Source organism: Eublepharis macularius, chromosome 18, assembly GCF_028583425.1.
Source record: "Eublepharis macularius isolate TG4126 chromosome 18, MPM_Emac_v1.0, whole genome shotgun sequence".
Taxonomy (NCBI): Eukaryota; Metazoa; Chordata; class Lepidosauria; order Squamata; family Eublepharidae; genus Eublepharis; species Eublepharis macularius.
In genome coordinates, this window is record NC_072807.1 from 1,967,109 (window position 1) to 1,994,642 (window position 27,534).

At 48.8% G+C, this 27,534-nt stretch overlaps 2 protein-coding genes across 2 annotated transcripts; both read right to left on the reverse strand.

The window, feature by feature from the left end:
* Nucleotides 1-884: 884 nt before the first annotated feature.
* Nucleotides 885-15,989, reverse strand: ACRBP (acrosin binding protein). The gene is made up of 10 exons (XM_055002915.1): nt 15,941-15,989; nt 13,378-13,590; nt 10,862-10,956; nt 10,338-10,446; nt 6,842-7,289; nt 5,801-5,933; nt 4,167-4,349; nt 3,834-3,998; nt 3,662-3,748; nt 885-1,169 (listed from the first exon to the last, which is right to left on the reverse strand). Exons 1-10 carry the CDS (start codon nt 15,987-15,989, stop codon nt 1,056-1,058), a joined length of 1,596 nt encoding a protein of 531 aa, XP_054858890.1. The 3' UTR covers nt 885-1,055.
* Nucleotides 15,990-17,783: 1,794 nt separating this feature from the next.
* ING4 (inhibitor of growth family member 4) lies at nt 17,784-25,581 on the reverse strand. The gene is made up of 8 exons (XM_055003082.1): nt 25,512-25,581; nt 24,320-24,391; nt 23,853-24,019; nt 22,640-22,754; nt 21,564-21,672; nt 20,788-20,935; nt 19,849-19,910; nt 17,784-18,575 (listed from the first exon to the last, which is right to left on the reverse strand). The coding sequence occupies exons 1-8, from the start codon at nt 25,546-25,548 to the stop codon at nt 18,536-18,538; spliced, it is 750 nt and encodes a 249-aa protein (XP_054859057.1). The 5' UTR covers nt 25,549-25,581; the 3' UTR covers nt 17,784-18,535.
* Between the last annotated feature and the right edge of the window lie 1,953 nt (nt 25,582-27,534).

Below are 27,534 nucleotides of genomic sequence, written 5' to 3' on the forward strand. Positions count from 1 at the left end.
AGCGCAACGTCCCGGGTTCAGGTAAGTCGTGTGGAATCGGCCAAGGTTACAAGTTGTGGAACAGGAAAATGAGCATGTTCAGTTGTCAAAACTAGGGCTTGGGTCCTGACCTCCACACATGGCTAAACCTTGTTGCCAAATGAACAACTGTGGCAAAAAAGATGCAAGGGCCCAGTGTCTAGAGATCTGCATGGCCTCAGCCCTGCACTGAACTGCAGAACATAGTTCTTGCCATGAGCCCAGGTCGATCCCATGAAATTCTCCTCTTCCACTTACAAAACAAGCTTTGACCTTCCTAGAGTCTCCCTACATGAGACATGATCTGACACGTGAAGAAGGTATGTCGGTGTCAGTTCTAGGGATGGCTAAATGAATGAAAAGGACAAAAGATGGAGAGGAACATTTCCAAAAGGCAGAAAGCACCACCTAAATGGGCTTCAGACTCGCTATACGTCCTCATGGCTACCGGACTCTTTTTCTCTTCTCCCCTACCTAAGAGTTCTATAAGCTCCACCTCTCCCCCCTCATTTCAAGCATGCCCAGAGCTAGATTCTGATCGTGTAATTTGGAGGGAGAACCAAATTTGGAGACTTGAAATGAAAAAAATGTCAACTTGTGTGGCACACATTGTAAGAAGGCAAAGGATGCCACTGAAATGTGTGCCCCTCTCCCCACTTCCTGAACGAGACAGAAAACAGCAAGTGGGAATTGTGGGTTAAAAAAGCTGTTTAATAAAAAGGAATGCAAAGCATATCAGCTAATCTTAGCGCAGGGCTGAATTCCTTGATAGGAATGGCATCGAGGGCCATGGAGAAGAAAATGCAGTTAATCACCGACACCTCTTGCTTCTTCTGTCCCTACCGGAAGAGCTGCAAGTACTCGGTAAAGGCAGGCAGATTTCACAGCAGTGAAACAAAGAAGAGGAGATTGCATTTCAGCTGCAGAAGGCAGCCTGTTCAGAGAGTGCCGGAGAAGGGAGCCATGCCCTGGGGCGGCAATGGTGATCCCGGCCCTCCTCCTTGTGAAAAATTACTCCTCGGCATTCCTTCCTGCATTCAGCCCTCAGAAAAACTTGAAAATTTCCGACTCCACAGCTGAACCTCCTCTTTCCCTTCCTCGGTGCTTAGCACATGGTATGTCTCATTTTTGAAGCAGCCACGCCGCAGCACCTGAGGTCAAAAGCATGAAAAGCATAGCAAAGAAACTACAACTAATTCCAGTTACAGCAAAATTTCGGGAGCTTGTGAGCCTCACAACATATCTGCTGCACAAGTGCTGTATTATGTGGATTGGGCAACGTGGATATTTCCCACACGTGTATTATAGAGGCAGTACGTACATGAAAAATCCACGTTTCCTGATTTAGATGATACAGAGGTCGTGCATAGCAAGTTTATTGCAGGGAATGCATGCTCCCAGTTTGTGCAGCTAGCATGCTACCGGTTCACGTGAACGTAACATCACCCATACTGAAGAAGTACCTTGTCCCTAAACTGGCTAAATTGTATCCTTTTAAAGAGTGATTCCCAATGTGGTGGCTATAATAATAATAATAATAATAATAATAATAATAATAATAATAATAATAATAATAATAATAATAAAACATTCGATATATACCACACTTCAGGATGACTTAATGCCCACTCAGAGCGGTTTACAAAATATGTTATTATTATCCCCACAACAAAACACCCTGTGAGGTGGGTGGGGCTGAGAGAGCTCTAAGAGAGCTGTGACTGACCCAAGGTCACTCAGCTGGCTTCAAATGGAGAAGTGAGGAATCAAACCCGGTTCTCCAGATTAGAGTCCTGTGCTCTTAACCACTATACCAAACTGGCTCTCCATGGCACCTGCTGATGTGTTTCCTAGCACCCATTTCCTTCCAGTTCCTGTCTTTCTATCACTTTATTGGAGCAGAAAGTGCTTCAGAAGAACCCAGGAGTGGCTTAGATCTTTATGTCTACAGGGAGCACCCATACGGAAACAGCTACCGCTATTGTAGGAGGATAGGTTCGGAGCTTCCCTCTATTTCGTGATTGACTCCAAGCTCATGTAGGATTTCCAGCCCTTCCTTGGCAACCCACAGAAACATTGGAGGGCACTGCAGAAATCAACATCATGTAACACCCTAGGAATTTCCCAAAACTCTATGGTAAAACCCATAGAGATCTGGGAAATTCCTAGAGCATTGTGTGGTGCCATGAGGAGTCACTTCCAGGTATATACCCAGAAGTGCCATCACAGCATTGCATGACACCAGTCCCCCCCCAACCTTTTTTACTCCTATTTCTCTATCAGGCAGCAACAGGACCCCAAGGGGCTGGGGGTGGGAGATCAGCTACCATAGCAAGCAACCTGGCCTCAGGCCAGCCGTTTTATGGTAGCACCTGTTACCTGTTCTCAAAATTCCAGTAATTGCGCACAGGCTCAACAAGGTTGGAGATCCCGACTTTAAAAAGTCACTGACAAACAACTGGTAGATGATTATGGAGCCTCTAGAAGGAAGGGCTGGACGCAGTGCTGAAGAGATACAGAGACGCTAACTGGTCAGAAGTGACTTGCAAAGAGAAGTTTTGAGATTGGAACTCCCAGTGTGTAATTTGGCCCCACAGCGTGTGATCTGGCTAGGGAAGAGCCGTTTCCCTGATCAGAAATGCCCCGTCCCTGGCTGCTTTGGCTCCCACCTGCAGGTGCTGCCTAGCACTGTTGGAGAAGGGTGTGTGTGAGTGCTGCACAGAGCATCAGCATTCCTGGCGGCCACGGCAGTGAGGCAGGCGTGAGTGTGTGTGTGTGTGTGAGGGGCTGAGCTGCCATAATATTCAAAGAAAGCTCACAAGGTGAACGGGGCGATGCCATGAGGGTGCTCCGAAAACAGCAGTGCTGTAAGGAAGCCAAGGCAGAGCAAAGCATCCATGTGTCCTGGATTCTAATCTCGACATATTCTGGGGCAGAAGTCCTTCCCCTTCCAGCATCATCCACACAGGCAGAATTCCAGTCCTTCTGTCTGTGGTTCCTGATGGTCATTTGAGCTGGACGCCCCTCCAACCGTCTCCCGCTTATTGCCCCGCTCAGGAAGGTGTGCACTGCCCCCCACCCCCATTTGTTCCCCTTCTTGGCTTGTGTTTTGGAAGGAGCTGCTGGAGCAGCCCAGCTCAAGCAGACAGACAACGGAGTGCATGAATTCCAATGAATGAATGAATGGCCTCGCCTCTGTGGAGGAAAGTCTTACTAAAGAACCACAGGACTCGGGATCCCAGGTCCCCCAGTGGGGGCAGCAGATCCCACACTCCCACCTTCCACCCCCTGCCACCACCCCCTTGGCCGTGGAGGAGAAAGGTGGAGGAACAGGCCCCCCAGGTGTGCTCACGTGGCGGCACAACGACCTCACTCCCAGGAGCGATGTCATCGGGCGGTCCTTGTGTGCTCCTGTGCTTTGCAGTGGGCTGATTTGGGCCCCAAACGGGCCCAAATTGACCCACTACAAAACCCGGTTGCGTACCCGGCCCCTGCGCAATGATGTCCCTTAACAGATGTGATGTCATTGTGTCATCCTGGGAGACATGAAGGAAGGTGAATGTCAGGTACCACCTCCCACCAGGAGGGTAAGGGGACCTGGCAACCCTACACAAGACTTGGGGAAACAGACCCAGACCCTCACCTTCTGTCCACTGAGACTGTTCTCCAGGCACTGATGGCTCTTGAAAGCGCAGTAATTGGGATGTTCAACTCTTTCGGAGTCACAGATCTGGAGAGGAATTTCATGATAGAAGTGGGAGTACTGAGAGGCACAACCCAATATGGGCAAAGGTAGCCATTCCATTTGTTCTCACCTTGTCTGGGTAATCTCCTTGCTGGAAGAAAGAATATTCTGTCTGCAGCCAGAGATCGACCCGGGGATCATCACAGCCACGGGTGGCCAAGTGGCCACACCACTGGTCTGCTTTCATGCCTCCATAGACATCCATCCCATAATACTCTACCTCTGGGGAGTCAGCCTGATGATACAAAAAGGAAGTCTGACGTTCTGCTTGCAGTCCTAAAGGCACGTTCCTGAGAGTAAGCCCCACTGAATAAAACGGGACTTGCTTTCAAGTTGACCTGTTTAGGATTGCACCCATGTCCTCAAGAGAACTTTCCACAGCATCTCAGTATCTTTATCTTACCTTGGTGCCTGTGTCCTGGTACTGAGACACAATCCCAGGGTTGATGTAGGCGGTGTACATGCCACTGTCATCACAGTGGACACGCCTCAGATCAGAGGCCCGTTGGCACTGCTCCATCTTCAGGGAGCAGAACGCACACATGGGACACATGTCCATGTGTCGTCGACCAAGGCTGTCACACACCTGGAGAGTGGTGAACCAATGAGAAGACCAGAATATTTTATTTTATTTTTAAAGTTTTAAAATGATTTTATTTAAAAGAAAAAACAGAGAGCGGACACTATTACAGTAAAAATAAAAATAGTAAACCATACACAATTTTATATTATTATGGATAATAAACAACAAAAGAGTGATAAACAGTGCATAAAGAAAGACAAACAAAATGAAGATCAGGGACATGAAAACAAGAGCAAAAGGTATAACACACGACTATGGACAATTTCTTCTCTCCATCTCATTACTTGTATATACTCCACCAAAAACTAGGGTTGCTCTATTCCAGGGATCCCCAGTGTGGTGCCCACAGGTGCAATAGCACCTGGCAATGCTTTTTTTGATGCCTGCGAAGTGTTTCTAGAAAGTGGGCAGGGCCAGGTAAGACTTTTGCCCAGCAGGGCTTCTAATTGGCCGTTGGCTGTGCAGATGTTTAAAAACATTGTTTGGGTAGCAACTGCCCACACAGCACCAAGAATCTGCAGTGCATGACTGAAGATAAGCTGTGTATGCAAGAAAATATTTTAAAACAGAAAGTTCATTTTAAAAGGCACTCCATGAAGCACAGCTTCTGCCTGAAACGCTGAGGAGTTGCTACTCTATATGCGCTACCTCATTCCTTGTCATTTTGTCGTTGGCTCTGTTGGAATAGGCGACTCAGCATGGCTTGGACATTGCGGGGCACTGCATGTCTCTCTTATATGTTTGTGTAACTCTAGCCACCTGCCACTCTTTTGATTAAGGTGAGAGAATGTCTCCTCCTCCTCCTCTCTATGCCTCTTGGGAGAATCTCTCTCTTGCCTCGTGGCCTTTCAAGGAGGAGGATAGAAGGCTCCACGTTCCGCCATGAAGGCCCTTCCCCACAGACTTACAACTCAGCCTCACTGCCTAGACTTTCAGGCCGTGGTTTAGAATTAGGGAATGTAACTCTTTAGATTAGGATCTTTCCCTTTTACTACAAGATATTGCTATGGAAGAAATCTACTTCAATAAAACTGTAAGTTGTAACTTTCTATGATTTTGTCTGAAGACTAATTAATACATGTTTTAAGGGTTTAAACACTTCTGCCTAAATAACTCTGCTGTTACTCTGCTGTGTTACTATAAAGGTTTCACACAACCATAGTTTCAAACCAAGAAACCTAAATATAAGGCTCCTGTAGCAGCCACACACCCACCCCCCAAATTCCAAAGGTGACTGCTGGCTCCTAAGGGTTGGGGACAGCTGGTCTAATTGCTCCACATTCTCCCACCTGGAGATATTGTAGAAAACAGCACAAGGGGGTTGGAGGATTCTAAGGCAGTAAAACTCAGGAGCCCACCCTCAAAAAGATTCAACAGCAAAAAGGATGAAATGGTACCCAAGAGTTGATGCTTACCAGGCCCTGGATAAAACAGGTACCCGTGTTGAGGCTTACCAGGCTGCTGTAGCCAAGGATGTTGTCCTCCATTCGTTTCCAGGCCTTGCTAACCACCGAGGAGATGCAGACATCTTCAAGCACCGCAAAGCAGAGAATCAACAGAGCGTCCTCCTTCTCAAGGTCTAAGAGTCTGAGGCCATACAGCAGGGACAACAAGGACTGAACAGAGAGAGCCATTTTGATCTGATATGCAACCTCCCTCCTTACCCAATGACCAGCCTCCAGGTGGTAGCTGGAGATCTCCCAGAATTACAACTGATCTCCAGGCAACAAAGACCAGTTCCCGTGGAGAAAATGGCTGCTTTGAAGAGTAAACTCTGTGGAATTATACCCCACTGAGGCCCCTCCCCTCCCCAAACCCCACCTTCTTCAGGCTCCGCCCCCCAAATCTCCAGGAATTTCCCAACCTGGACCTGGCAACCCTATCTACATGGGATCTCAAGAACTGTCTACCAGAGGTGATCCCATGCCCCAAACTGACATTTTCGGAAGTGTGCTTTGTTGTCCCTTTGTTTCCTTGTCACACATGGAGAAACGTGTGGCAAGATGTCACCAGGTTATGGCCTGCCCTGCCTCCCCCTTCACACCACTGACATCTTCTGGGTGGGCCCAAGAAAATACACGCCGTGTCTTTCCCCTAATCAACGGTCAGCAAGAAAGGAGGGGGACACTGGTTGCTTGCTGCCATTTTGGGTGGCATTTATTTACTCTGTGGCTGCTTCCAGGTTTCCCTCTGCTTCACCACATTTTTCCTTTGGTATGATGTGAACGTTGTGGATGAGCGCGAATTTAAAAATAGGTCTTCCCGGGATCCTAGGTCTAACGCTGTCTCTACTACGCTGTACTATCGATCACAATTTTGCTTCTTTCCCTCTCCGGAGAATTCAGCCAGCCAGCCAGCCAGCCAGCCAGCCGTTCTCCTGGCCCGGGTTTGGGACAGAGTCAGGCAGGCAGGGATGTGCTTCCTAGCAATCCACATATCCAGGTCTCAATAGTCTTAACCCCTCAGCTTTACTCCAATATGGGTTTTGTCCTTACCTGCCTTTGGACTTTGTCACTGGGATCTTTTGGAGATCCAAAGCTCGTCTTCTGCCTTCGGAAGCTTCAGTGCTCTCCTTTGACTCTTTGATCTCACCGGTTTCCGGGGTGGCTGTTTCAGGGGTGGCAGCAAGAAGCCCTACTTGGGAGTGGCTTGGCTGCTCCTGATGCACAGGTGCTTGGAGAGCTCCCGCGCTGCTGCTCACAACTGGGAAGTCCCGCCGGAGCTCAGGCTTCTGGCCTGAGACAGCAAAGGAGTATTTCAAAAGGGTATCGATGCTGGAGTGGAGATCCTGGACGGTGTGTATGGCATCTAGGGAATCCTGGGCTGGGCGTATGGCATCCCGGGAATCCTGGGCTGGGTGTATTGCATCCTGGGAATCCTGGGCTGGGTGTATGGCATCCCGGGAATCCTGGACTGAATGTATGACATCTGTCTGGCTTGGAACTGTAGGGGGGACAAGACATAGAGCAGAGGGGGCAGGAATGTAAGGTAGCGATCTTCAGTGTTTACAACCCCACAGAAACTACCACCGCCCCGACATTAGGGTGAACTGGTCCTTTAATTGACCAGGAAGGTTCCTAGTGGGCTTCTTTGGTGGAGAATGGAACCCATGCATGGAAGTTCTCTAAAATTTCTACACTTCCTTCCCACAGTAAAATCATATTATCTATATATCTTCACAATTTTAAGTACTGTATTGGAGCCAGAATGGATAAATAAGTTTTCAAACAGGCCAATTTTCAACAACCGTAGAACAGCAATAGACCATGTAACAGTGTAGACAGAAAAGTACATGAAAGTTTAGTAATGAAGAAACATTAAAAGCAATGGAAACGTTGTCAGAGAGCCATGAGATAACCCAGCCAAGGGTTATCTTTGTTTATCTGGTTACTGATCTGTGCCCATGTGCTGGGTAGGAGATCCAGTCCAGCTCCCTTTGAATTGCTCTGGGATCCAGCAGATTAACTGGGGGACTGTTCCCGGAGGGATTCTGTGAATTGTGTCTTCCTGACTGGTAGAAGTTGGATCAACCACGTCCCCTCTTTCTAGAATTTTGCAGGACTTCGAAGGCGATCACATATCAAGCGCTTGCTGTATAACCTTAGATGACCAGGAAAAGTCCAAGATAATAGATGGATTGATCAGAGAGTTACAAACCTCAGGCTGTCCAGTATCTTGGATATTACAGCAATGCAGAGAGGCTGGGATGTTCATTGGAGAAGTATCCTTTGGCAAATCAAAGTCAATTAGATCCTTCAAACGTTCAGCATGCTTTAATAATGTTGCTTGTGTAATTTGTTTCAGCTTGCTGACCAAATTAATAGATGTTGAAATTCCGGGCATTCGTTTTACACTGCCATCAATAGGCGATATCACCACTTTATCCTTGCTTCGTTGTTTTTGAATTTCCTGAGGACCCCTGGCAGTTGGAACACGACCACCGCCTCTTAGACTAAGAGGTCTCTTACTTAAATCCTGGAAAACTCTAACTGGGCAGATTTCAAAGGTGCCTAAAGAGCCTCTCATTTTTAGCAGCATCGGTGGGATGGTAGATTGCCAAAAGGAAAGAACCATCCTTCTATTTGAGAGACAGGAAGTCTTTCAATTGATTCGAGATCTACCTCCTCTGCCTCCAGCCTCAGCAGCTGGCTTAAAGAGTAAAGCACTTCTTGTCTGTTGCCCCAGCGGCCTGCGTTCACCGCAATCTGCGCAATTTCCAAGGCAACCTGAGAGTTTTTCCATATCAAACAGTCCTTAGAGGAGAGTTGATCTGCGGCTTTATCCTTGGAGACAGAAGGATGGTGTGGAGCCGCACTAGAATCGCTCTTTTGCCATAGCAAGGGGCCAGCCCCTCCTTCATGGAGATGATTTATTGCTTCTGTATGCAGCAAACCTCCATCTAGATTTTTCTTTAGCAGATTTTCCAAACTGACCAGGCTGGCTGAAATTGTATTGAATTGTTGGAAAATAGCTGTGACTGTCTCTGCCGTTAAGAGACACTGATCCCCTATCAGTCTAATTAAACTTGCTTTTGTGCGTTCTTCATTTTCTTGTAAAGCTGCAGGATTTGAGGGTCTTCGGTTCCCTGGTGGGGAGTAGCGGTCATCTCCCTCGCACTTACAGCAGAGAGCTCATTGGCTGAGGATGGAACTTGCCCAGACCTGGAGGAGTTCAAGTCTCCCAAGGACCCCAACAGGTCGAACCTGTGGTGTGAAGGAGGAATGGCTCCCACAGAGCTCCGTCTTGTAGAAAGTCGTCTCTGTGGAGCTGCTTTGAAGATCTATAGTTGGAGATTACCGCGGAGTCGGAGTCTGAGTTGTTTCTGTTCCTTTTTTTGCTTTTAGTCATTCAATTTATTTTTATTTATTTATTAGTTCGATTTTTAGCCTGCCCTCCCTGCAAATGGGCTCAGGGCAGGATACAATAAAATGCTCAATAAGCATTTAATATATATATATATATAAATATAAATAGATTTAAAATTCAAAGAACATAAATACATAAAACAGCGCATAAGAGGGCACCCCCTCCAATTTCCCCAATCATAGCATAAAAAGCAAAGGGAGTGGGTGGGGGCCATAGTTTAATAATAGTCTGGTGGTGACTGCGCTTATCGGGGGGGGCAGATGACTTCGTCGCCCTCCTGGCGGGAGGTCGGTAGGGAGGCTCCTAAACCAATTAGAATCCGGTGGCTAGAAACAGCACACAGAACCAGGTGGCTGTAGCAACTCATTTCCCTGTAATTGGGGGCTTCCAGAGGGCTTTACAGCTGCAGCTGCAGAGGTTTGTAGTGGTCTTTTAAAATCTTATCTGGGAAATAAAATAGTCTGACTAGGCTACAAGGTTACACTATTATACACTGGCTTTGGGAGTAGCCCAGAGAGATAAAACAAGTCTAAAAATAAGAATAAAAACCTTAATGCCCCGGAGCTCCGTGAGAAACGTCCTGACGGCAAGCTGCCATTTTCCTCCCCCTGCATCATTATTTTTATTTGAAAGACAGTGTGACAGTGTGCTCTTCCCTGTGTTTTGCATTTTGCCTGTTCCCTGCCCCTTTTGAATCTACCCTGTTGCTATGTATTGGGCTAGCTTCAGGTAAAGCCAGGCTCCTCAGGTCTGATATCCTATTGGGTAGTAAATTAGCAGCTTCCAATCGATTCTCTGGGATGCGGGCCAATCGCTGTTTGGTAAACAAGTTGCATTGTGTTCAGGGCATGCAAATGAAGGATCCTAGTTGCATGTGTTCCTATTGGTGGGTCACTGAAAAGGGGCATCGTTTGGGGGTATATATCTGGCTCTTTCGGGAGCGTGATTGTTAATTGTATTTGCAATAAAGATGTTCTCATGAGCTGAAATCACTGTCTGGCTGAAATCACCATGGGCCAAAATCACAAACTTAATACCTGTATTCCCAGTTTTCTCAGAAATGATAAAAGAAATAGGCAAACGGTACGATGAGGGGAGGAGTCTGATGCGGCTGTCTTGCCTTACCCGGTTCTTTCACGGGCCTCATCTCCGTCTCTGAGCGTCCTGGAGGAAGCTGCGTCTCAGCCGGGACACTGGTCTTTTCAGCAGGAGCCAAAACAGGACACTCGATACGCTGTGCAGGGAAGAATTTGGAAACGCTGGGAAAACGGACTAGGTTGTCTCTACCCAGAATCACCTGCACCCCTACATGGGACTGTCTTCTCATAAGACCTCTAGTAAAAGGTTGCCAAGTCAAGGCCAGAAAATTCTTGGAGATTTGGGGCAGGGCCTGGGGGATTTGAGGTATAATGCCATAGAGCCCACCCTTTGAAGATGCCATTTTCTCCAGGACTGGAGATTAGCTGTGATTTTCAGGCCTCACCTGGCGGTTGTCTATCTTGCCACTGTCTTTCGCCTGACTTTGCACTGGGATTCTCTCTCCTCCATCCAACTCCCAACCCAATTCTTCCAGGGCTTGCACTCCAGACGGGTGCGTGTGGCTGCCCTCCCCTCCCCTCTGACAACCCAGTTGCTCTTTTCCATCTCACCTTGGCGTAGAATCTCTGATCTAAGCATCGGAACTGTGCAAATAGACAGAAAGTCTCAAAACGGTGGCTCTGGGGAAGGTCAGCACAGACGGGACCTGGAAGCAATGAGGGGGAGGCATCAGCTTCACCGCGATAAGCAAAAGCACCTCTACTCTGCCACGGAAGCACACCCGGCTTGTACCAGTCGAGGAAGGAGGCCATGTCAGAGAAGCCAGCAGCCTCCAACCAAAGCAGCCAGCAATTCGCCTCCACGGGGCCTGAGGGTATGATGGTGGAAAGTGCTGTGAAGGTGCAGCCAACTTTTGGCGACCCCTGCTGGAGTTTCCCAGGCAAGAGATGAACAAAGGTGGTTTGCCATTGCCTGCCTCTCTCTGTGGTCTCCCATCCAACTTCTAAGCTGGTGGTACACCCCACCAAAAATATTAGCTTCAAAAATTTCTGTAAATCCCAGAATGGACAGTTTCACATCAAGATATAACAGAACCTTGATTTGGACCTCATGAAAGATGTCCACACACTCAACAATCCTTGTATAAGTCAACACACTTAAATTACCCTTTGTTATCTGCTTGCATTAACTGGAAGTGATCAATACATGAATCTGTCTTTTACTGAGTTGTCACATTGGTCTAGCAAGGTCAACATTGTCTATCCAGACTGGCAGTAGCTCTCCAGGGGCTCCAGTAGAGCCTTTCCTAACACCAGCTACCTAATCTTTTTAACCTGGAGGTGCTGGGGGTGGACTCTGGGGCCCTCCACATGCAAAGCAGATGCCCTGCCACTGATCCAGAGTCCCTCATGCTTGTATCCCCGCCATCTTTTCTGCATACACAACACACAGCACAAGGTGTTTCTTCGGATACAATTTCAAAACTAAAATTAAATGAAATTAGCAAAAGGTCTGTTGTAAATGGCAGCGCTCCGCGCGCCCGCTGCTGTTTAGTTAAAACTAATATTAAAAGCCCACCTTTTGCTGCAGCCACTGGGCTGCCACTTGTGCAAAGGGAGCGGTGCTAAGTGGGTTTTCCTTTCTGCTCACACATTGCTGGATCCAACTCTTTGCCTTCAATCTTTTGCTCCAAATGTGTTATTGCGGATTAACCAAGTTCTGAAATCAGCACAGCATCATGATTAGAGGGTCAGACTGGAATCTGGGAGATCCAGGTGGAAATCCCGGCTCTGCCACAGAAACTCACTAAGTGACATGGGGCAACTTTATTTACTTGAAAGGAACATTTGCCTGTGTAGTTGTGGAGGCTTGTATGAAAACATCTTGGCAGGACTTGAAACCCCAGCCACCCCGGGGTCACAGTTAGAAATGTTGGAATAGGATCTGGGAGGGTCCAGGTTCAAATCTTCTGTCTGTAATGGAAGCTTGCTTGGGTCTAGTCCACCTCACTGGGTAGTTGTGAGGACCAAGTGAAAAGAGAAAGACTAATGTAAGATGCTTTAGGTCCTCACAGGGAGAAAGGGGGGATATAAATGAAGTAAGTAAATAAACAGTTTGCCTATCTGGATGATTGTCACCTTCCTTCGCCCCTAGAGTCACTAAGAGCTATTTCACACATTACATGCAGGCAAGTCCAGGTTGGCCAATGAGTGACCATGCAAATACCCTAGTCAGGTAACAAGCCGTTATTGCATTAGTTTGTATTAGTGGTGTAGTAGTTAGAGGGTTGGGCCACTCTCCCTGGGAGACCCAGGTTCGAATCCCCACTCTGCCACAGATGCCTGCGAGGCAACCTGGAGCCAGTCGCTCTGCCCCAGCCCAACCTACCACATTGGGTTGTTGTGAGGAAAAACGGAGGAGAGTAGAATGGTGTAAGCTGCTTTGGATCCCCACTGAGGGAGAAAGAGGTTTTTAATGGAGTAAGTAAATAAAATAAAATAAATTCTTATGCCTCCCAAGGGCTGTTAGTAGACTAAATCCAGAAAATTATTTCATGTGAAAGAACAAAAGGAACAGAACAAATGCAAGAGTATCTCTGGCGATGCACTGATGTCATTTACAGACACACAGGGAGTGACATCAGCATGTCACCAGCAGTGTCATTATGCCGCCAGCGACACCCGCGCACACTTGCCAGCCATGTGCTGCTGACAACCCCAGACGGAGTCCTGGATAGGCCGTGAAGGGAACCTGAGGAAACTTCTCCAGAATAAGAACCGAAGAAGAACCCCGCTGGAGCCGACCAGCGGTCCATCTAGTCCCGCCTCCTGTCTCACGCAGCGGCCAAGCAGTTGCCCTTGGAGGGCTCCCCAGAGGCACAGGGGCCGAGGCCTTCCCCTGAAGTAGCCTCCTGGCACAGAGATGCAGAGCACAACCTCTCCTCTAGGAATCTGTCGAACCACCTGTTGAACTCTTCCCTCTTAAGAGGTGCAGGGTCGTTTGGGCCAACGTCTTGCTGGGGTGGAGGTTGGCTCAGCTGTCTGAAGATAATTGGTGGGGGGAAAGTCCAACCCGAGTGTGCGGCAGAGAACCTGAAGCGCGCTCCTGTCAGCAGCACGCCACGTACCCTCTGGAATCTGGCCGTGGTTCTCGTACTCGTCGAGCTGTTTGATCTGGGGACTCTGGCATCCCTTGTTGCGCCGGATCTGACACATCATGATTGCCTTCCACTCGGGCCTCAGAGCAGAGAAAAAGACTTCGTACTCCTTTTCTGTGAGGGGGCTACCTGGGACCGGGGATAAGGTGCTAGGGATCAACTGTGACAGGAAGAATGAGAACCCTGAAGAAGAAAAACAATGTAAAGAAGAGAGGAGTTTTCATCAGAAAGAGGACATGGGCGAGACCAGTTCTACTGCATCAGCTATTGGTCTCATCAGCTTGGCCAGTTTGATGGCTCTATTATAAAGTGCTGGCATCCAATTCCTGAGGGGTAGCCATGTTAGTTTATTGTGGTGAAACAAAAAAGTGGACATTTCAGCAAGTTTTCTTATGCTTCAGGACTTCCTTGATTAGTTGTTGCTTATTCAATTAACACTTATGTTTATCTGGGCCTAGCGGTGCCAACTTTGGGTTGGGAAATTCCTGGAGACTTGTGGGGCAAAGCCTGGAGAGGGTGAAGTTTGAGGAAGGGAGAGGTCTCAATGGGATATAATAATGCCCTAGAGTTCACTCTCCAAAGCAGCCATTTTCCCCCCAGGGGAACAGCCCTGTAGCTTGAAGATCAGCTGTAATTCCAGGGGATCTCCAGGCTCCACCTGGAGGTTGGAAACCATAGAGTCTGGGTATGTTTAACAACCTAATTCATTCCATTCCCTTACACAGACAATCACCTGGAAGATATGACAGGTTCCACCCGTACCCTCTACTTTTCCTTATAAATGTGTGTGAAATTATTCCCTTCTAATAAGCATCTGAAGAAGCGAGCTCTGACTCATGAAAGCTCATACGGGAATACATGTTGTTAATCTTCAAGGGGCAGCCAAACTTCTGTTGCATTTCATTAAATGCCTGCATTGAAGCAAGAATGACAGCCTCCAAATTACTGCTCCCCCCCCCCCCCCCGAGTGTCTTCTGCAGTTGGGCTGGGGGAGACTGGCACGTTAGAAGCCTCCTCCTGTCTTGCAGCCAACTTTCGTTGCAACAGTACAAGGAGCTGGTACGCCTTTGCTCAATTTAGACATGGTCAAGTCTAGAATGCTTGAAAACGACACAGGCTTCTATCTCACTAAATGCATTCCTTCCCACTCCTGAGGAAGCAAAAGCTTTTGCTAAATAGAATGCATTCTGCAAAGAATTTAAAAATTTTATAGATATTCTTAAGCCATTGCAGAAGACAATCAAAAACACGTGGAAAATTTTAATACACGCCGCTTAAGACTTAACATGTTTACATTTTATTTACTAATAAACATGCGGAAAGAGGCGGCCTGAGGAAAAGCTCTAAACACAAATAATCTTCAAGGTACTGCAAGTTCACGGGGGGCTTAGGCAGGGCAATTCCTACACTCTTCTTTCTTTTTATTTTTCTTTTCACTGACTCAATTCAATTACCTGTATTGGCATACAATAAAAGGGAAAGAAGAAAATGAATACATCTTTTACTGACTCTCAACATTCCAGAGGGAAATCTGCATGTAAAGCTTCCATTAGAGGCACACGCACGCACGCACCCAAATCAGTGGGTTTGGGTTTCAGGGATTAAAAAAATGGTATCCCTGACATCTGGGTAAGAGTCTCTGATTCTGATAGAGAATCCCAAATTTATTCAGCCATTATTCCTTATGTGGAAAAGTACCTGTGGGCTGGAGGAGGGCTTTTTTTGGGGGGGGGGGGAAGAAAACACCACTAAATTTTCAAGGAAACTATTCCTGTCTTCTAAAGACCCCCAAAATTTCAGGGAGAGTGAACCCTGGGGCCCAATTCTCTGGGCCCTTAAACAAGCTGCCCCCAGCCAGTGCCCATTGTTTCCTATGGGGGAAACATTTCCAAAGCTTTCCAGGCAAAGGAAAACCTTAAGCAAAGGTAATCCCTGGCCAAAAGCCAGTCCCAAATGCAAGTCCCACTCCTAATGCAAGCGGAACCAGCAAAGCCCAACAGAACCAAACGACAGCAAGCAAACCAGAGGATCCCAATGTCAGACCAGAGAATCTCAAACCGAAGCAAGGGGTGCGCTGTGGCCCACGAAAGCTCATACTTTACCACAGATGTTGTTAGTCTTACAGGTGCTACTGGACTGTTGCTCTGATCCCCAGAGTACAGAAGTCAGTTCCCCTGGAGGAAATGGCTGCTTTAGATGGCTGCTTTACGGCGTTATACCTCACTAAGGTCCCTCCTCTCCAGGTTTTGTCCCCAGCTCTGTGGGACTTTCCCAGTTCTCGAGCTGGCAACAGAGTTGGTGAGTCAAACGCTTCATTCAGCAGCTGCCCAGATTCGTAAAAAAATCAATTCCACCTCTGGCTCATATAAGTCAGTCCGTCCTTTTGCCATAGGATGAGCAGCTGTCTTAAAAATGACGAGGCCACCCCAGTCCCATGACCATGAAAGGCCTCAGGCAACCTGCCCTGGAAAGGAGCAGGCTGGGCAGGCGGGCAGGCGGGCTCTTGGCATACAGACACTGAGAGATCACTCACCCACCAGAAAGGGCCATGGCAGGGCCTTGAGCCTCAGGGGCTCCTCCATTTTTGGCCAGGCCCCCCGCGGCTTCTGACTGACAAACCACTTGCCATTTTAAAGGCCAACAAGGCCGCAGTCCAGCGGAATAAGAATGCAATGACCTCACAGTCGGAGCTCTTACAAGAGGGAAGGAGGCCTCAACCGGCTGAGAGAACACGGCAGAGGAAGTGGGTAGAGGGGGCAACAAAGAACTGTCCGAGGCGGCAAGGGAACCTCAAGTAGTGCGTTTTTCTTTTGCAGCAGCAGAAAGATTTGCCTCACGGGACACAATCGCTCTATGAAATTCTCCTGTCTGCTAGACACGGTGAAATGAACAGGAACCAGGAAAGCACAACTCTCGTTTCACTGCTGACCGTGCAAGAGGCCAGCAGATCACGCCCCCTGTCCGTCGCGTCACTTTGGCCTGCTAACAGTCCCGCCTTCCTAACTTTAAAAATGATCCACACGTTTGTGGGAAGCATGACGGGGATCAACAGGTCATCCCGGGATCCCGTGCTTTTCTACCACAAGGAGCTAAAACTCCCTGGGCCAGCAGGACAACAGGCAAAGCTGGAAATGAAGTAATTTAGAAAGGATGGCGATATAGAGGAAGAGGCTGCAGAGAGCCAGGAAACCTCGTTTCTTGTCCCCCCCCCTCCACCATTTGAGAGACATTTTCCCATTATGATTGATCCACTGAGACTCCTGAGGAGTTTGCATGGAGTTAGGAAACAGGAAACGGTTGCTGATACTATTTACTGAGCCAACTTCCATGCAGGACTAGTCAAACACACGCTTATTTGCCCGCCCTCGGCATGGTTTCCTCAGCCAGAGCTTCACTTTTGGCCTCAGAATATGCTTGTCTCAGCTTCACCACCACCACCCCAGGAGCCACCCAGTATATGTATGGACATCTCAGGGAGCCTCACAGTGAGCCAGACCCTCACCTAGCCAGGTCAGTTTTGTGTTCTCAGACTGGCAGTGGCTCTCCTGAGGTGGTCTTGAACATCACCCCTACCTGGCCTTTTTCTCTGGAGAGGCTGGGGATTGAACCTGGTACCTTATGGATGCCAAGCAGGTATTCTACCAGATCCCCAGTCACAACAAACCCAAATAACAATCCTTTATGAAGTCAGTTTGCTAGGCTGAACGGGACCACTGGACAGCAAACACGCCATTTTTCTGACAGCAGCAGAGGGGAAAGCAGGCCTCCGGGTAACTTGTGGGGTTAACGGCACTGGAAGGCTCCACGTATTAGAGTGCCAAATTGCAGGAAGAAAGGTCGCGAGTGCAAAAAGTAGAGAGAGAACACCTTGTTGCTCACCTTTCCGTGTTATAGCACCACAACAAACGAACGAACCGGTCTTACTCCAATTCTAATTAACAGACGAGCCCAGCCTTGGGAGCATTTGGGGAATGGAAGTCCACATGAATTGTGTTGCCGGCCACTTTTACTTTCCTCCCAACAGAGACATGTGAAAGGCATCCTTCCGATTTTAAGCTGCGTAATGAGGCTCTTCCTGCCAAGTCCCTGCAGCTGCTGGTTGCTCTAGACCCTGACCCGCCTCGCTCTGTCCACCGTCTGCTCCACTCGGCCTCATTCCACTGCTACCACCTTTTGCTTCTCTTGGAGACTTATTTTGAAGACAGAACAGAGTTGCCAAGCATACAACCCAGGCAATATATGCAAGTGCCTGATGGAACTTCCCACATCCGGAAGGGTTTACAATCCTTTTCCTTCGAACCAAGTATCTGCCGTTGACAACAGGGTCAGTTAAAAATCCCACCCCCTGCCTGAACTCAAGACAATCACTCCAAAGCTTTGCTGAATTTACTTTATTTAATGCTGTATTTACAACACTGGGTTTCGACCCCACCCCCCAACAAACAGCACCAGAAGAGGAGTCGATTCCGGCCAGCCTCTGCGACACAATCTTGGACGGCAAGGTCACAAACATGTCATTTGGCAGGGATGGTGGGAGAGGGAGGAGCTCAGCGGGGAGAAGCCCCCCCTCTCCTCGAGAAAGTGAGACGCAATGCCAACAGGCCCTAAAGAGTTTCTTTTCCTCCCAAAGAGGAAGAGAAGGAACATAAAGTCACGAACGACCTGCCAGATAAAGGGCTGGCCGGCCTGTCCCTCTAACAGGGCACACCTCAGGAACAGAAAGGGTCTGCTGGACTTGCAGGGAAGACTTTGCCAGTCCTGGGGGTGACCTGGCTGTCCTTTCCTCCCCCTGCAGGCAGATTCCGCCAAGTGAATGCCGGGCTCCAGGAGGACTGACACACGGCCCGAGGCTGCCGGGACGAAGAGGGCTCCCTCCCTCCCTCCCTCCGACAGACTCTCCCTCTCCCAGGCAGCCCCTCCAGAGCCACTTCCCAGAGGAGCAGGGGAATGTCTCAGTAGCCGTGGGAACTGCCATGAGGATACAAAACCACTGGCGGGTAGCTCTGCTCACCCAGGGTGAGGCCTCCCTAACTACAAGGCCCCCCCAAACTGGGAGAAGAGTGCTGAAGCCCGGGGCAGGGGTGGGTGTCCGGAGAACAGTATCTTGACCTCGGGGGACGGGGAAAGTTTACTTCTTCTTCCTCTCCTGAGAACACCGAGGACAGAACCTGGAGTGGGGCAGAGGGGAGAGAGAGAGAAGGTAAGGCCAAACAGCAACCACGAGACAATTTGGAGAGAGATTCTCTATTAAGAAACCTCCAGCTCTGCAGACCAGAACCCAAACAAGAAGAGTGGATTGGAAAACCTGATAATGTTAGTATAGGGAAGTGGCCCTGCTGTAAGGCATGGGGGAGCCAACCAGCTCAGGCAGCAGACCTGAGTGCCATCATGGACAGCACAGCGGAGCCCGTCAGTGCCGGCCCCGAGGCCCAGTCCACCCGGAGCTCACACAGCTGCCCACTACGTCCAGGGAAGCCTGGGCAGGCAAACTTTGCAGCGGCCTAGCTCCAGCTGAAGATGTATTTAGTTACTCCCAGGCTTGCTGTTAATTATATGCGGTTCTAATATTCTATGCTGGTGTTCTTAAATTATGTTATTTTACTTTCTGCAAGCTGTCCTGAGCACCAATGATGATGAAAGAAGAAATGATTAAAACAAATGATTAGCAGGAGGGGGAGACACCACTTGGACTCTTCGATGGTAGGTTTGAGAATATAAGCATTCAAAGCTCGGAGGCGTGTTCTGCAGAGCAAAACCAATTTCAGGGTCCTTCCAAGACGCCTTTGGGGGCCTTTTCTGAGTAACCAGGAGAGCCCGAAATTTGTTTCTTAAAGGTGTAACGCTCAAATTTTCCAAAGTCTGAAAAAGCCAATTCAGCCCCCCCATACTTACCGTGGAACTGCTGCCATACAAGTTTAGAAGGCCCCCATCATCCAGAATATATTTGTCCCCTGCTAGGGGGCAGGGAGAGGTACACAGGCATGCAGAAGCCTGGGCTGCAGTCACGAGGAGCAAGCTGGAAGGGAACTGCCCTTGAAGCCACCACCCCACTAACTTTGCCCAGTGCATCGCATTCTCCCAAACAAGCAAATGGCAGCCATTTGCTCCAGAGGTGGAAATACAGTACTATACTTGGGGATGCAGCTGCAATGAGGGCCGGACATGGATCACTGAGTGGACTAGTCCCCTACCATCCGGGATCCTGGAAAGCTTGGAGCGCAGAGTAGATGGGCATACACGCTGCACCACACCTGCCCGGGACCCTTGCGCTGTTCAATCCTCCTCCGCCGCCCTGCCTCCACCTGTGCACTGAGCTAGTCTTTCTTGATAACCCACCGGAGACTCTGGAAGGCAGAAATTCCTCCACCCACATTTTCAGTCTCTCAGGCACCTGGCTCTTAGAGAACTCCAGGGCTTTCCTGGCAATGCGCAACTACTCACCATTTCCCTCTTGGCTTGGTTGTCAACCCCACGCAAGCAAAATGGAACCACTCGATGGAACACTGTGGGAGAAGAAAAGGAGAGAGAGGCAACTCAGCAACACCCCCGGCCTCCACGCTTCAGTGGCTTCACAAAACCTCACACTGAAACTTGCTTTCCCACCCAGGCAAGGGGCCACCATTATTCTAGCAAGACAATTTTTTGGCCACTGCACGGCTCCCTCCCTCCCTAGCACCGCAGTTTTGCCTCCCCCCAGCTTATTCTTCCCTCTGTGAGGCTTATCCTCCTACTGAATAAAAAAAAAAAAAGCCAAAGGTTTTTAGTGAGACTTACAATTTAAGGAAACATTTGAACAGGTCCCACCCCTGGCCATTTTGGACCCTCCAACCGTACCCTCCCACCCCACCCCGCCAAACGTAGTGTAAAACAAAACCTTCCCATGCTCACAGTTCCTCGGGGGGGGGGGTTCTACTATAAATAAATACAGGAAGTTGAACAACAGGTCAAAGAAAGATTTGCTAACTGAAGAAATTTGCCTATCCCTTGTGACGAATTTGTTTTAATGCCATAATTAAAGAAAACAGCATTTGGAATCTTAATCCCTAAAAGTATTTAATAAGGCCTTCAACATTTCCACATCTGCAAAAGTTTACACTGTGGTCCATCTAGGCCAGCATCTGGCCTCACACCAGTTACCCTGGAAAGCAAGCGAGGCACCGAGACGGAGGCCTTCCCTTGATGTCGCCTCCGGGCACGGCTATTCAGAAGCTGCTGGCCTCTGCCTGCGTGGGGCCCCTCAGTCGCCCCGGCTGGTAGCCCTCCCTTCCAGGCATCTGCCTAATCCCCTTCTGAAGCTGGCTATACTGTCAGCGCCACTCCCCAAGCCCACTTGCCCGGCATCCCTTGTTCCCCACCCTCCACCCCCAGAGAACTGCTTACATCTGGGTTGTCACAGCCGATCATCTCCCCATAGGAGACTTGGTGGCAGAGGCAGTAAGTGGGCTCATTGGGATCCACAGGCATATCTAGCACATCAGAAGGATGCACGTTTCCAAAGGTAACCGAAGGCATCCCGTACTCTGTGCTACTTCAAGGGGTCAAAAAAGAGAAAGAATAAAGTTAGCATGGCCACTGACAAAGGGCTGTCCCCTCTTCCGGTCTGCAAACTGCTACCCAGCCCCCCTCCGAGAAACAGAGGGCTTTCCAGCCTGGGGCTTCTCATCAAACCCACATTGGGGAAACAAGCCCTATGACACGGGCAAAGGTTCTGGGGACAGCAGGGACTCCGTGCTGGGTGATTCTAGAGCCAAAATGGGCTAGACTAGCAGTCCCAAACCTTTCCAGGCCCAACCCTAACTCAGATGCCAGGGCTTCAAGTGCATGGCAGGAAGTCACGGGACATCCCCGCCATGTGACAGAAGAGGAGGAGGCCGCATCTCCAAGCCTGCCTGTGCTAGGGAGGAGCACTGCCAGGGGACTCTGCTTCCCGTCCCCACTGCTCCTGCTAGCGTGCCTACCCAGAAGGGCAGGAGGCAAGGCATTCTTACTCTCTACGCATGCGCGGTACATGCAGGTCCTTTCAAAAAGCAGCAAAACATGGCTGCTCTACAGGGACTCTGCAAACCTTCTGAGGGTCGCAACCAACTGGATGAACCCCACCCTTGTTCAACGTGGAGGAGAACAAGCTTGATTGGCTAAGACCTGCTCCTTCTTACGTGCGGACTAATTTCAGCTTTTTCTGGGCTGTCTTTGGTGCCTCTTCGTCGGAGTTCTTCCCCTTAGAGCGAGCCCGAGCAGCCTTCTTCTCCTTCTGGGCCCGGCCTTCTGTGTGCAGAAGAGAGAAAAGGAGCTTCCATTTAGCCGCTGCAGCCAACACTGCAGCCAACTGTCCTCCGTGAATGTATCTAATCTCCTTTTAAACCCACTGCTACATTCTGCCACAGCGAACTCCACCAGATCCATTTCTGTAAAGTGAACCATATGCTCCTCTTTTCCTGAGCTGCTGGGCGATCTTTTTATGGGAGTTCACCAGCAGAGCAACTAACTGGAGGGGGACGGAGGGGACCTTCAGGCAACACAGTCACCATAATACTGGAAGTGACACAGGCGAAGCAGTGCTATGAATCATTCCGGCCTCAGCAAGCTTGCAGATCTGGGGTTAAAGATCTCCAATTCCTGTTGCGATAATTAATATCACATTTGTATTCCATCCTTCCTCCCAGGAACTCATGACAACATGCTCCCCTCCACTCCATTTATCCTCTGAACCTGATGAAACTCCTCTGTGCCCCCCTCCTGGGGTCTTCTGCCAGCAGGTGCAGTCTTTTTTATTTCGTTCGGCGTACCCCCAATAACTTTTACTGACACTTCTCCATGGTTCTGGTGTTGTGCGTTTATATGTTTTTTACTGAATTATTGTATATATTATTTTCAATGTTTATCAAACGTGTGTCACTTTGGAGACCCTGGCTTAGCTAGGAAGGCAGCATAAACATGTTTTAAATAAATAAATGAGGCAAGGTGAGGCTGAGGAATCCTGACTGAGCCATGGTTACCTGGGAACATCTCAGTGGAGCTGGGATCTGAACAGGGGCAAATGAATAAAGTCTGTTACATCATATGCACTTTTGGAGCACTGATCTGCCTGCATCAACACAACCTCAAACTTTCCTCCGCCAATGTAGCCAACCCAGTCTTGGGCCTCTTTTTATCCTGGTTGCTCCAAACCCTTGCACCCCACTGTGGCAGCTGCTGGCCCACTCCTGTCTCACCCAGCACCACCGAGGCTCACTCTTTTTGCCTTTGCTTGAGGAGCTGTCATAGTCACTTGACTCGATCTGCTTCTCCTTCAGGTCAGCTTCAAACCGGGCAAGGTCTGTGTCCAACCGTCGGATGTGCTTATCCACCTGCAGGCACAAGAGGGATTGGAAACATCATTGGCAGTGATGCCACCGAGGCCCCAGGAGGGAGAAAAGTAGGAGGAGGGGCTGGGAGAAGGAGAGTGAGGCCTCTGTAAGGCCAAAACAAGTCCCCTTGGGCCAGTGATTCCTGCCACCGATGTATTTCCTGGGACGCACTTCCCTCTTCCTCAAAGCAAAGAGTCAATCCAGACGCGCCTCCACCTCACTGAAGGTACTTCAGAGAACTCCCAGTACAGTCTCCTTTGTGTCTGCAAGGAGCACCCCTCAGGAAACAGCGTCTTTGTTTATTAACTTCATTTCTACCCCACCATTCCCCCCAAGGGGGATCCAAAGCAGCTGTTCTCCACCATTTTATCCTCACAACAATCTTGTGAGGTAAGTTAAGCTGGGAGTGTGTGACTAGCCTAAGTTGTCCCAGCAAGTTTTTAGAAGTGGAATGGAGATTCAAACCAGGGCCTTCCAGACACTAATAGGACACTCTAACCACTACACACACTGCCCTTTCATCATAGCTGTCTCCTTCATGGGAGAACACTTGGCTTGGAACCTCCCAGCGTCCTGTGACTGACTCCACGGCAGCCACTTTGTGTTTGGCTGTGCTCCCCCTTGGTAGCCATTTTATGGTGGCACCTACTACCTGTTCTCAAGTGCCCACAGGCTCAGCAAGGTTGGGAGCTCCTGGACCAGCCTGAGGGCTTTTCAGATGAAGATTCATCATAGAAACTCCAAAGTCACTTGGAAGAGGAAAAAGCCACGAATGCAGCCCAGAGCTCCTTCAAAGGAGGAGGGGATACATTCAACAAATAAATAAAAACCTATCCATAAAAATCTATCCAATGCATTTTATCTCACCCTTCCTCCAAGGAAATTAGGGCAGCATACATGGGTCTTCCCTCAGCCCTCTTACCCTCGCAAGACCCCTGTGAGGTACGAAAGGCTGAGACAGAGTGACAGGCCCGTGGTCATCCAATGAATGTCACAGATGGGTGGGGACTGGAACCTGCCTCCCCGTCCTACTCAAACCCTCTTAAGCACTGCACCACATCAAAGCCCGAGGCACCCCTCCGTCGCTGCCCCTCGTACCATTTCGTATGTCTGCATGGCCAGCTGCACTTTGTCATCACCAAACTCCTTGCATTTCCCGTAGGCTTCTTGGATTTGCTTGAGCAGCCCCAGTTTCTCCTCCGAAGACAGCGTCCGGGCATTGCTGATATATTCCGTGGCCAATTTATCAATCTCCGACTTCAGATCTGAAACCAAAGGCACGGAAAAGCATCATATGGGAGGCCATACTTGTAGGACACCAGAGCCAGCCAGAAGAAGTGGGAAGGCCCCCGTGTACTACCCCTCACAGGCTGCCCCACACACTGCTGGAAATTGTACTACTGTCAGGCTGTAACAAACGTTTGCAGCTGGGTTGCCTCATTCATGCAGGGCAATCCAGTTGCAAATGATACTTACAGAGCCACAACAGCTCAATCGCTAACCATGCATAGGTGCAGGGCAACGAAGTGAGAAAGAATTAACAGGGTCCTGACTCCAGGGATCACCTTCAGTCCGTTGGTCCAAATCTCTCATGAGTTGGAAGTTTCTCTGCAGCTCAAAGGGCAGGTTCTCAATGCCTGAAAAACAGAGTCAGCCAGAGAATCAGAGAAGGCAGCTGGCTTGGGGAGATGGGGGGGGGGAGACAATCTTCCTCCTCCTACAAAGTTCTTCACATCTTCTTAGAGCAAAATCACAGGGACAGCATTCGTTCCACGCTGACTAAGTACTCATGGAGATGATTTCGTGACAAATTAAGTCCAGTTGCTGAGTTGTGATTTAGCAATGATTCACAAATGGAAACGAATGCAGGTATGTCACCAAGCAAGAGCTTAACAGGAGCCCCAGCCCAGCTGCCAAAGAAGCATCACTATACGATGCGTATTTATAGTATAATAGCACCAGCCCCATTTTTAGGGCTGCCAATGCAGCTGGACAAAAATATCCTGTCCCTTGAATAGATGATTGATGTGTGGAAATGGGCAGATGAAACTGATCATGGCACTGAGGTAAAGAACTTCATCTGGTAATCAACATGCCATTAAGTCTCTATTAAAGGGGCAGGGCATTTTGCTCCAGGTGCAACTCTACCCTGCTTTCTGTTAACAGTGGGATACAGGGGCTGGAAAATTTCATTTGTCCTCGCTGTTATCTTGTTATTCCTGCAATTAAAAAGAGGAGGATTATTTCTTCTTCATTTATGACATATTTTAACACTGTCATTGCAGATGAAGAGAGGAGTGTGGAACAAGTTTTAGGAACCTTCTCATGACCCTCAGAAAAAAGCATTTACATTTTAAAAACCAGACTCAAACTGCTCTCTTGTAAAACCACTCCCTTCCAAAGGAAAAGAGGGATCCAAATACCCGCAGGAATCTCCACGCAATATTTTACACATTTCATTCTTTAAGTGTATCACAAAAACGGAAGGGGTAGCTTTGTAACACGCAGGAGTCTGCAAACGTGTGTATCAAACAGGTGCCCCCGTCAGGGAGCCATGATTGGCTACAGGTTCGCATTACGTAATCAGTCGGGACCAAACCCGAGTTTGCCCCTTTCGTAACGTGTGAATCTCATTCTACGTGTACGCAAAACACGGCTTCCACCCGCGTCCCCCAGAAACACCAGGCAAAGGCGAGTCCTGCTTTCGGAAGGTGTTTTATCTCCCTACGTCCCCCGGAATCCCGCGCCGAGCCTTACTGTCCAGGTAATGCTCCAGGTACATCCCCGCCGCCATCTTGGGTCCAGGCAAGCGCCCAGGCCCGGGCCTCCTGCGCCCCGCCCCTCCGCCTCCACTTCCGCCACTACCGAAGCTCCTTCCGTCCCCAGCAGAGGCGCTTCCGCCCGTTCTCTGCCCCTCTTGTAAAACAATCTCTGGCGAAGGTGAGGTTGGAGGGGGATTCCTCCCCCCACCCCCCGGATTTCAGTTTTAGTCCACTTAAATCCAGAAAACATAAACAGGAGTCTCGGGGCGCTTTAAAGGCTTGCAAACCTCTTACCCCAGCAGAAGTCTTCGTGGACTAGAACTCATTTCTGAAAAGCCAACTGAATTTTGTTCTCGCAATACACACGTGCTTACATACTTTCGTGGACTAGCATCCACCTCTTCAGATGCACCGTGTGGATCTTCACCTTGCAATCATGTTATGTATTATGGGGGGGGGGGGGCACTACAGGATAAAGGAGCCGTGAAATGCAAATAACACATGGTGACATCTCACTATGCGGAACAGATGCAGTGAGGAAAATGTACAGAGACCGTTCGCTGGTTAACACGTGTAAAGTGCAGTAGAGTAAGTTGCAGATTTTCTTGAACTAGTCTCAGTTATACTGAGACAAAAATCCTAAAATCTTGTGGAAGGGTAATGTGAATTCAAAAGAAAATTAGCTGTATTTGGTTTTTGTGTGCGTGTCCCTTTTAAATCAACCAAACAAAAGAAGCTGCCTTCAGAACTGGCACTCTGTACATGCTCTGGTCTCTGAAGGAAAAGATACTTTGCGCTTGAAGGTGCCAGAATTTTTGGAAACAACCTTAGGCTAGCCTAAAATTAAATGTTAATGAGGCTGGGGTTAGGAAAGAGAAATAAAGGTCCCTGTGTTTGTGAGTGCATACAGAAACAGGATTTTTCTAAATTGGCTGTTGTGTGTGGAGCTCCGTAGGCCAAAATAACCAGTTCGCACTCATAGTATCTGGAATACCACTTCAAAGTCAAGGTATGTGGAAATGTTGGGATGGATGTAGTTTGCTGAAAAGGAGTTCCATGAGGTGGGTATTTCTTGGGGCAGGTTTGCACACACATTTTTCTATTTCTATTTATTATTTATATCCCACCTTCTGATCTACGAATAAAAATCTGTAAGGCAGCTAACAAAATTTAATTAAAAGCAATCCTACAAAATCAAAGCACCATCGCAACTGCAGAGAAATGGCACAAGCACCCCACCTCCCTCCCCACCCCATCAGAGCAGTGATCAAAATAGGGATAAAAACAAGCGCTCCAGAAACTCCCCCCAAACAGACCCCCTCTCTAGTCTGCTGCCTCAGCACCAGGTCTGTCTGATGCGCAAGTTATCCCTGCATGGGAACTTGGGACATTTTCTGAGACAGGAGGCAAACACTTGGTTCCAGATGGGGTGGAAATGTGGACAACCAGTAAGCATGAGGCGCTCGTTCACTCAGCCCCCGATGGCAACATGTTCAGGAGAAGAGCACCCTTGTGCCGTGCTTCTGTTAACGGGGGCATCTGTGACCAGGCTCTGGAAAAGATCAGGGACTGACAATTCTTGCACCACTTGGTGAGGTTGAAGGGTTTATTCACAATCATTTTTCATTTCCGACAGAACTTCAGAACCAACAAGCAACAGTAAGAAGAACATAATACGAAAGCACATAAGGAAGCATGGGGAAAGCTACTTACGCACATGACTCCAAAAGGACCGTAAGAGAGACAGATAAGAGAACAGAAGTAGTGGAATTATTCTGTTAAAACACAACAAATATATTCCCTCATGGATAAATGCAAACACTTTCCTGAAAATATTTTCCCAGTGCTAAATAAATTACATGCTTCAGCACTCATTGGATACTTCCTGTAGCATATGCACGTACATCCGGCTTCAAGCATAGGTTCCGGTAGAGGCCCCGCTCTGTTGGTCATTGAGGGAGGGGACGAGCTTGCAAAACATCTGAGGCCAACAGAGGCCGGGGTGCATTGCCAGGAAG

Excerpts from the sequence above, each read along its gene's own strand:
- ACRBP (XM_055002915.1), bottom strand. The coding sequence starts at position 15,989 with ATGGAGGAGCCCCTGAGGCTCAAGGCCCTGCCATGGCCCTTTCTGGTG. Across the intron at positions 10,447-10,861 it reads ATCAGAGATTCTACGCCAAG|CGTATCGAGTGTCCTGTTTT; the intron begins GTGAGATGGAAA and ends TTCCCTGCACAG. Across the intron at positions 3,999-4,166 it reads ACCAGGACACAGGCACCAAG|GCTGACTCCCCAGAGGTAGA; the intron begins GTAAGATAAAGA and ends TTGTATCATCAG.
- ING4 (XM_055003082.1), bottom strand. The coding sequence starts at position 25,548 with ATGGCGGCGGGGATGTACCTGGAGCATTACCTGGACA. Across the intron at positions 24,392-25,511 it reads CCTGGAGCATTACCTGGACA|GCATTGAGAACCTGCCCTTT; the intron begins GTAAGGCTCGGC and ends TCTGTTTTTCAG. Across the intron at positions 24,020-24,319 it reads TTTGGACCAACGGACTGAAG|ATCTGAAGTCGGAGATTGAT; the intron begins GTGATCCCTGGA and ends CTTTGGTTTCAG.